This window comes from Camelina sativa, chromosome 5 (assembly GCF_000633955.1).
Source record: "Camelina sativa cultivar DH55 chromosome 5, Cs, whole genome shotgun sequence".
NCBI classification, from domain to species: Eukaryota; Viridiplantae; Streptophyta; class Magnoliopsida; order Brassicales; family Brassicaceae; genus Camelina; species Camelina sativa.
Genome location: NC_025689.1, coordinates 18,978,581 through 18,990,261, shown reverse-complemented (window position 1 = coordinate 18,990,261; position 11,681 = coordinate 18,978,581). Strand labels below are relative to the sequence as shown.

At 36.0% G+C, this 11,681-nt stretch overlaps 1 protein-coding gene across 1 annotated transcript; it reads right to left on the bottom strand.

Moving 5' to 3' along the window:
- LOC104787214 (thionin-like) lies at positions 5,343-6,223 on the bottom strand. Its single transcript, XM_010512750.1, has 3 exons — positions 5,935-6,223; positions 5,758-5,841; positions 5,343-5,653 (listed from the first exon to the last, which is right to left on the bottom strand). Exons 1-3 carry the CDS (start codon positions 6,161-6,163, stop codon positions 5,556-5,558), a joined length of 411 nt encoding a protein of 136 aa, XP_010511052.1. The 5' UTR covers positions 6,164-6,223; the 3' UTR covers positions 5,343-5,555.

The following is an 11,681-nucleotide window of genomic DNA, read 5'->3' as shown; positions in this document are numbered from 1 at the left end:
AATGAAGAACAAGACATCTTTTGAATAAATTGCAATAGAAATCAAAATAAAAACTAAGGAGTTTAGAAATCTTCTCTCTATCGATGAGTTCAGATATTTCTCTCCCAAAAGCTCACAAAATCTCTCTCTCAAAGGTTGCAGCCAAAAATTAAACCTTAAGGATTTCTAAAACCTAAAAAGGAGTTTTAGAAATTCTCCAATGTCAAGAAATATTTTGATCGGTGGAAATAAAGAACAAAACGGACATCACTATAGCCATTTAACTGAATAAAGATAGCGTATGGTTAAGAAGTTGCTTGTAAAATGATGTAACATGAACAGAGTTCATAGTCTAGGAATGTAAAACTAGTAAACCTTGAGTGTTAGTAAGATAAGAGATAGTAATACAAACCATTAAAGCTACCCCATATGTTTGAAATACTTCAACAATGCAATCGCAAGTTTCTTGGCCTGCAGATTAACAAACACAGAGGTTAAAGTCAACTACTAAAGTAAGTCGCCTATACATGCTAAATTGTAGAAGAGGTTATCATGATGCTTACTTGGAAAATTAATAAGACAGTGAACTTCTTCAGTGCTTAGAGCTTGGTCACTAGCCTTATGAAGGCATTTGAAACAGCTTCAAAAACCCCGAGATTGAATAAACTGAGTTGCTCGCCTGCAGATCCATATATAATACGAGGGCCATCATTTGCCACGGATAATATAGTAAACTGCCTGCATATATCACAGTAGCGTCCATAGAGTTGAAAAGTTCTTTCATATCATTAGAATAAAGTTCACAAGAGCGAGAGTCATTATCCTCAAACAACTTTATTTCGTTAACTATTGGTAGATTTACACGACGAACAAATACCGCTATACCTGGAAAACCATTTTCCTTTCAAAAGTTGATTTCACCTTTGCCTAATAGCTTAAATTTCTTAGCACTATCAGTTGATCAGATTCTTCTACGTCATCAGCTTCATGCTTTTCATAGAAGCAACTAATGAAAAGAAACGTAAAGCATCATCACACTGCATATCTGAAGTAAGAGTGACTCCCCAGCATGTTCGAGATGCCAGTTGGAGAACTTGGCAGCTCTTATTCCCAGCATTAACCAGAAATGGTGACTTTGAAATATTATACAAAAAGTTCTGAGAAAGCACAAATGGCTGCCCACCACTTCCTCCAACCTGAAACATTGTCGTAAAAATAATGACTTTAAGATTTCTTGAAGACTCATCCAGAGCATGCCAAATCCAAGTTGACCGAATAGATGAAGAGTTTTCCCAAACCAAATTGAAGACTCACAATTATTGTGGAAAATTTATGAAGAACCACCAATGAAGAATCGAAAATAAGTCGTTCAGAGAAGCGAAGATGGTTCATGAAGCCCCTTTTCGACAATAGCAAGATCAAGCTCATGGAACCACAGGTCAAACCATCCGTCAATTTGATGTGGGCTTCAAAATTCCTCATCAACACGCCTATTTTATAAAGAACTATTGAAACGACCTCACCCGGATTTCCAATCCTCGCACATGACATACGAAAAATGATCTCACCACCACAACCCCATATTTTCAACGAGACAACAAACGTCAACATTTCCTTACAAAAACTTCCACAATATGAGATCCAAGTAACCTATACTCTGCATCTACCAACCACAGTCATACAAATGTATTTCAGCTCCACAAACACCTTACATTCGTAGACTCCCATCACCCCGCATCAGACTTCTTCAACATCTGACAGAGTGATAGACAATCCACTTGTCTCTACTTCCCGGACAATTTTTACTTAATTAGTCATTCTAAACACCACCTCATCTTGATATTTAGTCGCACAACGTGGGCTCACTAAGAGAGATGGTCCTATGGGCTGAAAGTGATCATGGAACCAGTTAGAAAGGTGACAGTCGGTCGAGGGTTTACTACTATAGAGCCACGTCACCCCGGTTTGAGTTGGTTAAGGGGTTGCTCATTTGGCTTTTCCCGGGCCATATGTTACAAAAATTGGATCATTCAATATTTGGTTCACTCCATAACTATCAATTGGCGACCAGGAGAGACTCCTTTTTTTTACAGTGGAGAGACTCTTAGAAATCTAAAAGAAGTCTTCTCTTGCACCAGCACCCATAGGATCAGACGGATCTTTTCATATTACACTTTCCTTTTACAAACGTGTTCCCACCAGGAGCACTAAAGGAGTTTTCACAACAGCTCCTTCCTTTTCTGGAGCTTATACACGACAATGAGACCCTGTCCAAAAGAAAGATACTTCCAAGGAGCTGGTGCTTCTATAGTTTTCCATATTCGGAACCATTTACATTTAAGGTGTAACATTTCAATGGTTTGTCCCTTTATGTTTAGCCCCTAAATTGCTTCTATAATTTCCCAACAAGTCGCACCTACCTCCCCAAGCTATCCTCAAGACATTTACTTAGGGTCTGACTTGTTCAAACACATCATTTGCGGTTGCGGTTGCGGTTGCGCGAGATTGCGGAAGCGGGAGATTGCGGAAGCGGGAGGTTATGGTTTTAAGCGCTATTAAGCGTTTTAAATAACTGATTTAGCGTTTTAAAATGTGTGTGTTTGTAGGAGTTTTACGACTGGTTGACCAGCGGGTGAAGTAGCAGTTAAAACATAATAAATGTAATATATAATTATATAAATGTTTAAAATTTTCAAAAAAACTTTATTAAACTTGATTTATAATTAAAAATACTAAAACAATTAGTCAAAAAAACAAATAAATTTTATATTGAAATACTTATTACTTTGTGCATTTGGCTTTTTACCAAAAATGTAATCAAGTAATGTGATAAATGATAAAACATATGCTTTAGATCGTAGATCTTCTCTGTTAAATCTCACACACTCAATAAGTTCCCCACATTAAATCACAAGGCCAAGGTAAAATTATAAAAGACCAATGTACTTGATGTTTGGAAGACACATATTTTTAGTTTTCTTGACTCTCACATAACGATTTTTGTAATGTATTTTCGTGGGACTGCAATTGCATCGATTGGAATGATCAAGCGAGAATTGAAAAGAGACACTGGTGATATGTTTTAATATATTTCACAAATAATCTTATTTTCTTTAAGTTCTGATGAAATGTTATATTTATTTATATTTTTTTGAACTTATGTGCGATATATCATTAAATTTACATCAAATTTTCCGGGTTTTTGTTAGTTGAAATCTTATTTTCTTGTAATTGTTTATTTTCTAATCTCCTCAATCGTATTGGTACTTCATTTTCTCTTATCCTTGATAGGTACAATGGTTAGGTAGAAGATATAAGAAAAAAATATTTTGGTATAATTGATTTGTTTTAAGAAAAAGAAAAAATATATCTATATTCCAACCACAATCGTCCGCAACCGCAAACATTTGCGAGAAGCAGATTTTAGAATTCAAATGTTTTGAATGGTTATGAGCGATTGAGAGCGGTTTGTGTGACTGGCCCCAATCCCTACCATCCGCTACCACCTGCAAACGCTGCGTTTGCGGGATGTAGCAGGAGAACCAATCAACACCTTATTTGGCCGATTTCTTCATCAAAAGCTCCAACAACCATACACTTTATACTATTTTATTTTTTTTCCACATTTAGCTTGTATAGACCATTGTATATGAGCCTATAAAAGCTCTGTTTCGAATTCATTGTAAAGCACTTATTATCATTGATTCAATTAAACGTTCAGTTTTTCTACAAAGTGTCGTCATTGTGTTCTCTTGTTCTTGTCTTTAGGATGTCAAACTCCATCACAATCTCTATCATCGTCCATCTTCCGCATCAAAGCTTGTCAACTCTTGACATCTTGTGATCAATAAGATTTGGTGGATTCATATCAGATAATGACTTCCTAGCTAGCAAGTTCTTATCGGTTAAAAATGGCATTATCCAGATAGACAGATCTGAAAACGCATATTTGTGGCTAAGTCTAATTATGTATATGACCGACTTTGAGTATGTAAGAGCATAAAGTAAATAAGACACAAAGCTTTGTTAACGGGGTTTGGATAACCTACATCACCGGGACCTAGTCCAGAATTCATTCACTAGAAAGGGCTGAAACCTACAATTGCTATATGGCACCCACCACTCTTTCCTAGAATTACAATGAATGAAGACTACCACTAATTGTCTTTTCCGACTAGTGTAGATCTTCAACAAAACCATCAAAAGATCTCTCTATCTTGTTGATGGGGCGACACCACACAATTTATGTGCATCTCTTGAAACTACCTTGAAGCGCGCAAGTCTTCATGAAGCGCCCTCTTGGTATTTATATCAATTGCACAACCCCTAGGGTTGGCAACTTTCCTATTATACAACAAATAGGAAATTGAGAAGTTTCCTTTTTATTTTTGGATAAGGAAAGTTTTTCTCATGATTGCATCTTGAATCTTCCATTCAAGATGTTCATCTAGCTAAGCAGCCGCCACTTGGCTTGTCCAAGTTGGCCTTAAGCTTATGTACTCAAAGTCTTCAATTTAGCTTCTTGTACTACTTCCTGTATTAACATCAGAACTAGTACAAAAACTACTTCAGACATTTGATACATCTTCTGATATATCTGACCCTCTTGGCTTGTCTAAGTCATTCCCAAGCTTCTGTATTCCATCCTTCAAGGTAGTCACACAGTTCAACTTCTTGTACTACCTCTTGTACTACTTCAGAACTTTGCACATGTTCTATCCGCTGTGTCAAGTAGTCCCTTAGCATCTTTGTTAGTTCTGCTCATTGTCTTCACACCATCTATGAGACATCTTGTGATGATTCTATCTTGTTGTCTCATATATCAAAACAGTTGTATGACATCCTGGTTTAGTAGCAGTCCCATGACATGTTTCAGACAGCTTATAAAACTCAGTCAACACATACACCTTCAAGATCCATGGCAATGTTCCACGAACATGAAAGCTCTAGAGAAGTGCATAGTTTCAGTCTCCAAAAGTTTTGGATACAAAAAAACAAAAAGATCCGGTTAAACTATTATGCATACTTCCTTTTTCAAAACAACTTAATATTCTTTCAATTTTTCTTCTCCTTTTTTCTTTTTTTTCAAAACTAAATGAGCTACTTATAAAATGGTCGAGAAGGACACATAATTCTTTATTTAGATGATAGTAATTAAGTGGATAGTAATTAAGTGGACACTTAATTACAAATCAGTATCTAAAACATTTATTGCATTAAAGTTCTAATCTAGTGGATATTCTGTATAATCTTTAATGCAATAAATGTTTTAGATACTGATTTGGCCAGAAAGAATCGATATGAGCTCCTTATTAGCTAGTGATGTTTAGGGCAAGAATTCTGTAGCAACTGTGGAATATTAATAAATATTAAAGTGACCAAACTTTTTATTTAATAGAAGTCATGTACAATCTAGGATTGACAACCTTCTATGACACATACACAAACTGGAAATAACTTATTCAAATACTAGCACCAAACTCTAGCATTTTTTTTTTTCACATACACACAATTATTGAAAACAACGAAAATAACATTCTGAAACTTGGAAGTCGTAACTTCATGGATACGCTTGTTTAGGCAGTCTCAACTTCAGTTGCCGATCCCTTGGTGCAGAAACTAGAACATGCCTTTGCGCATTGTGCTATTGCTCCATTCACAATTTCACTCGTATCTACTCAGCGAAGCAGTAATAGAATGGGTTAACATTCTCTCTTGTCTACCATTCGAAGATATATAATAATATTATAAATTTTTAGTGTTGATGTTTCCTTTTACCAGAGCTTTGGAGTGTGTTCATGGCACTGCACACTGAAGATGCACACCCCAACTTGCAGTATTCATTGACTGAAACCGCATCACCTTGAGTAAAATTTTCAAAAATAAATTAGTCTTGATGGAACTGGCAAGTGGCAACAATTGACATGATAAGCACAATTAAAAAAAAAAATTTACCTGAGTTTTGGAGAGTGTCATGTTTATATCCGTTCGGACATGTACTCCCACCAATGATTTTGCATCCACTGAGTGATGCACAAACTGGACGGGAGGTTCCCACAAAACGGCAAGAGTTGTAGATATTTCTAGCAGTTGTTGACGGGCAGCAACTCTTTGCTTCCACTTGAATTTGTGCCATGACCAAACTCATTATGAGAACACTTAGAATCACAGTTTTGCCTTCCATCTTTTGATTTCTTACTTGTTTGATCACAATATATATTTAGTTTGTGTTGATGAAATGGTGATGAAACAAGACTTGCTTATATACTAGTTGTTCTACAGTTTTCCACCACACACTTTAGTTCACACTTTTTTTAAACAAGCTATACAGAATCTTCATACGGGCTGGACCACCCTATCGCAACGGCTACCATAAACTATTTTACCTTCGGCGAATCTGCTCAAAATAACATTTTATGTTTGGGAAAAATCAAAATTTATTCGTGAAAACTTGTTTCATTTAGCGAACGTTATGAACTAATTAAACGTTGAATTTGATACTATATATTGTGAACATCTACTATTCAATTTTTGCTTTGCATGCTAGCGCTAAGTATATGATTTGTATGTTCATAGCGTAACCGTATATTTATTTCATTAACTCATTTTGTCCCGCTAAAGAATTTGCTGTATGAGAGAGCACATAAGTGGAATTAAGGCATGGTAGGGCAAAGATTTTTTAGTTACTTGGATGACATAAGTTATTGTGTGAATTCATGATAAGGAGTGAGTAATGAATGGTTTAAAACGTACACTGTAAGAACCAGAATCGCAGATAAGATTTTGGGTTTGGCTTTATTCACTGTAAGGGACAAAAGGTTTGTTACAACGTGTTTTACGCTTCTTCCTTCTAACCAACTCGCTTGTGTTTTACGCTTCTTCCTTCTAACCAAGATTTTGGATTTTTTAAGACTTTAGCAAATTTATAATTAGCGAATTTGATGTTGCAGTCAAACCAAAATGATAGTATCGACTACGGGTCAAAATCAGAGTATAAAACTAAATAAATTAGATATATAATTTTATAAATTAAATAAATTTTTACTATTATTTTGTAACAAACAAATCCAAATTTAGGAAAATATTTTCCTACAACGTGGGTCAGTATCTAGTTACTGTTTTTATTACAAAAGAAAATCCATGTGTGTTTTTGGTAAGACCACGATCTCAAACGTCAAATTCGTTAATTGATTCCAACCTTAATTAACGAGACTGAATTCTCTACGTACGTCAAAACACCACCATGTAGTGCCCACGGCGACGATTCCATCCTGCCTAAAATCCAATCATTCCAATGAACGTCATAACTGGAAACTCCACCTCACTGTTTTTTCCCTCCTGGTTTATACATATGGATTTACTTTGAATTATTTTGGTATCTCTTTCACACCATGGTTTGCCTCAGGCGACGTGGAATTGTGGCAACATAATTAACATTGATGTAAACAACATGTATCTCTTTGGTAGCAGAACATCATATGCTCATGTTTGTCTTCTTCTTTCCTTCAAGTTCATTAACAGACTCTTAAATTCTCACTTTCTTTTGTCTGAAAAAAGAATGTCATAATCATTCTAATTACTATATATACTTGAAATATGTTAGTTGATCCCAACACCGATATCACTGACTACAAAAATAAAAATAAATATATATATATATAAAAAAGGAATCGTCACCCACAAGAAAAATCAACGATCGTGATGAGAAAACATAGTACCACCATAATTTGTGCTGTTAGTGGATCATTACCACTTCCTCCGGATGCAAATGTTACACCTTTAAGAAGATATTCGGGCTTTAAATTCTGATTCATATATGCTTACAAAGTCTTAGCCAATCCCAATTTTTTAGCTGCAATATTGTAGCATAGTTACCACATGTAATTAATATAGGTTATTCAAAACTTTTCTTCTGCTCTCTACCACATTTGATAACTCTTTTCACTCAATATCACAGTCTTATACAAGAAAGACATAAATATCCCTTATTTAATTTTACTAATTTCACAATATAAATCCAAATAAAAAGTTGTGGTCTCCTCCAGGGGATAGAAATTAACACACTCGCTGTCGTGAATAACTCAGATCCGATCCCACCAGCAACGGTCTTCAAACCCCATCGAGTAAATCTAATGGAATCAATAATAGGTAAGAAAAACAAAGAACAAAAAGAAGGTCGAAAGAAACTGCCTACAAAGTTAGTTGATATGGTGGACCAGATTTAGCATACCAAAATGTTGTCTACAAAGTAAGTTGTTTCTGTAGACAACTTGAGGAACTCTTGTCTACACTTGACTCGAAATGATTTGTCCATCTTGTGCACCATGTGTACTCGGAGAAGTACTTGTCACTTAGACTGGTTCTCCAATCAGATTTTTAGGCGATGAATACCTTGTCAACAATTTGGTTATGTAGACAAGTTGGTTGTGTAAGGTGTTTCAGTAAACAAGTTGCGATTGCGTCTTTGGAGTTTGGACAAAGAATGGTGAATCAGTTTGATCCATAATCCATAATAAATACAGATGGAACATATTTAGAACAAAGAGATCCAAATACATCCCGATTAGAAAAAAATGTGTCATCCCGGTTACATTTAGGGAAACGACGAGTATAAAGTTTTTAAACGGGTCCAACACATACATGAAAGCATAAACTAGATTTTGTGGACATTAAATAACATGGTCTACTAGAGGATTTGAATACATCAGGATCTACCTAGTTGGAAAGTCCGAATTATTTTCTTTGTTGGATTCTTGTCCTCCAGTGAATTGTTATCCACACTTAGATTCTTGTCCTTCGAGTGAATTGTTGTTCACACCTAAATTCTTGTCGTCGTGTGTGTATTGTTGACCTCTGCCTGGATTATTGTCCTTGATAGAATTGTTTTCCATGCACAGATTCTTGTCCTCGCCTAAATTTTTGTCATAGATGGGTGCACAATTGGGTGGCATCACTGTTTTGACATCAATAGGAGCCATAATTTATGCCAATCAAAAACATAATTTAAAATAAATTTTAAAAGTTGTGTACGTACATATAGAATTGCATATAATTAGGGAGAGCAGTTGCTGTTATGTGTCAAGGAGAAATCAAATAAGATTAAAATAAAGTCACAAGGAATTAAATGTCATGTCAGCTACAATACCACATTAAATGCAAAGTAAGAGACATCGTACCATCTCGCGGTATGTTCGCTTTCTTCTTCTTTATGTCACATGAAAAACCAACAAACATTTATATCTATATCTATATATACATTTTTTAAGTACATTTTGGATTCTACCCTTTTATTTGTACTTATTTAAACTCATATTTTGCAATGTTGATCCCTAAACTATTCAAAACACTCAATTAGTACAATATGAGAAATCGACCAAAATTATAATATTTTATTGCCATAATCTCTCACACTCGATTACTATAATCTCTACAAATCTCAAAGATACAACCAATTATCAACCTATTCCTATAATCAAATGCATAATTATCAGACTATTAAATTCATATTTCCAAATAAATACATAATGTTACCACCAAGACAAACATTTAATTTTCTATATATCTTCTTTGTAAAGTAAATATTGTTTGAAAAAATCTGTTTTAATAAAACGAAGATTACTGCAATCTCTCTTTTAATGAGTACATTGTAAAGTCCTTGCTCATCAAACATATTGAAATCTATAAATACTACCTTCACAAACGAAACCTAAACCTACAATTATGCTTTACGATGTATTAAGAAACGGTTCCTTTCTTATATGTTACCTTAATCAAAAGGTTTTGGCTTTTGGGGAATGGTTATGGTGTTGATTCTTTTATTATGGTGGTTCATGTTTCATGTTTGGGTGTGGATATATTTGCAGGGTTTTGTTTGGTCACAGATTTCTGAGATCTCAATGTAATGTAAATGTTTGAAAGATTGATCAAGAAATGTAACCATCATCCATTGTACCCAAATATTTTTGTTTTTTAATTACAAAAGAATTTGTTCTGCGGTGTACCGCGGGTTAAAATCTAGTTTTAATTGATTTTCTTATAACTATAAGAAGGGCAGTTTAGACATTTGCAGTATCACATGTGATATAACGGGAAAAAGTTTTTTGTTTGTGGTAGAAGTGGAAAGTTCTATATCAAATGTGGTAGAATATACTAAAATCCCTTATTTGGTTGGTTTAAATAAAAATGTGGAGCTAAGTGATTCGCGTTCGCCCTAGCGCTCTCTCTCTGGCCCAACCTCCGATGTCTCATCCCTGGCGGCGTCGATTCAGATCGGCGTTGCCGGGCAACTGTTATGTTGCCCCCAGTGTCTCTTCTTCTACCTAAGCTTAGTTTTGTTCTGTTTCGACGGTGAACGCACCGGAGGCTCACCAAGTACACGCCCATCGACTCCAGCCATGCTCCAGCTTCATCCCCTCCCCTTCCATCCGTCTCTCTCGGTGGTTCCTCCCAGTGAGGTGATTCTCACGAGTTACCAGCCTCTCAATTCCAGATCTGAGACTCTGAAACACCATCTCTACCGTTTGTCTCGGCTTAGCCATATGCTTCCCTTGAAGTCAACCCCATCATCTCTCTGTTCCTTGGACCTAGACCTAGATCCCCTCACCAAGCAGCTTGTTTGGTTTCAGTTGGACAGGAGCTCTGTGTTGACGCCAGAACTGCGCACAACCTTGACAATCTCCCGAGACCCAAACTCTGCTCTTCATAAATCCAGGTCTTTTCCAAACTCTCATTTGCTTTCCCGTAGTATACATTGTTGTCGATTTATGCTTCCCATTGTCCGAAGAATGCAATTGGAACATAATCCCTCTTTGTTGCTCTATTATTGCAATGAGCTTTTGAGAACCCTGCCATTAGTTCCCATAAGGGTCCCTACCTCTAACCGCCAAAGACTGATGAGGACTGGCATTATGATCTCTTCTCGGTTGAGAAAAGGTTACCGGTGCCTCCTAAGTCGGCATTCTCTGTTTCAGCTGCACCATCAATGACCTCAATTATTACCTTGTATTAGCTGTTCTAAAATCGAAGGTATCAGGAAAGTCGGCATTAATGTCTCTTCTCCATGGAGAGGAGGTTACCGAAGCATTCCTACCCTTCTCTTCATATATTCCTTGTGCCCTGATTATTGTCATGTACAAACCACAAAAGCTAGGAATGATTTTCTCCCTTGGCAAATTCTGAAGAATATCGGCATTATGATCATAACTCATAGAAGTATGGTTACCGAACCTTCCTCAAGCAAGCCATGCCCACCCTTAACCCACCAAACACCCTCCTCCTTGCCAATGAACCAATCAAACCATTGTGTCTCTCGGCTATGGAAACCCTCTCAACGTCCCAATGTCATGTTGATATGGACCACTTACCACATCTTCACCCTGTCTGTGAATGTGGCGTCGATGCACATTGAGCTAGCTTGCGATTTGATACTCTGCTCAAATCTTCAACACCTCTTGGCTATGATTGTCGACTTCTCTATCTTTAAGTTTGTTTGTTTGTTTATCTGTATTATCAAGCTATATCTTTGAAAACTCTCAACTTTGTAACCTTATTTACTTGGTTTGATTGAATGAAAAGATTACTTGTTTGCCAAAAAAAAAAAAATGAATGAATGGGTATTGTCCATTATAATTAGTTAGTTCGATATTATGATATACGGTTTTGGCATAATCTCAATATTATATGCATCAGATTTGTTCAATCAT

Coding starts and splice junctions, on each gene's coding strand:
- LOC104787214 (XM_010512750.1), bottom strand. CDS start 6,163: ATGGAAGGCAAAACTGTGATTCTAAGTGTTCTCATAATGAGTTTGGTC. Junction 5,842..5,934: donor TGACACTCTCCAAAACTCAG/GTAAATTTTTTT, acceptor ATTTTACTCAAG/GTGATGCGGTTTCAGTCAAT. Junction 5,654..5,757: donor GAACACACTCCAAAGCTCTG/GTAAAAGGAAAC, acceptor TTCGCTGAGTAG/ATACGAGTGAAATTGTGAAT.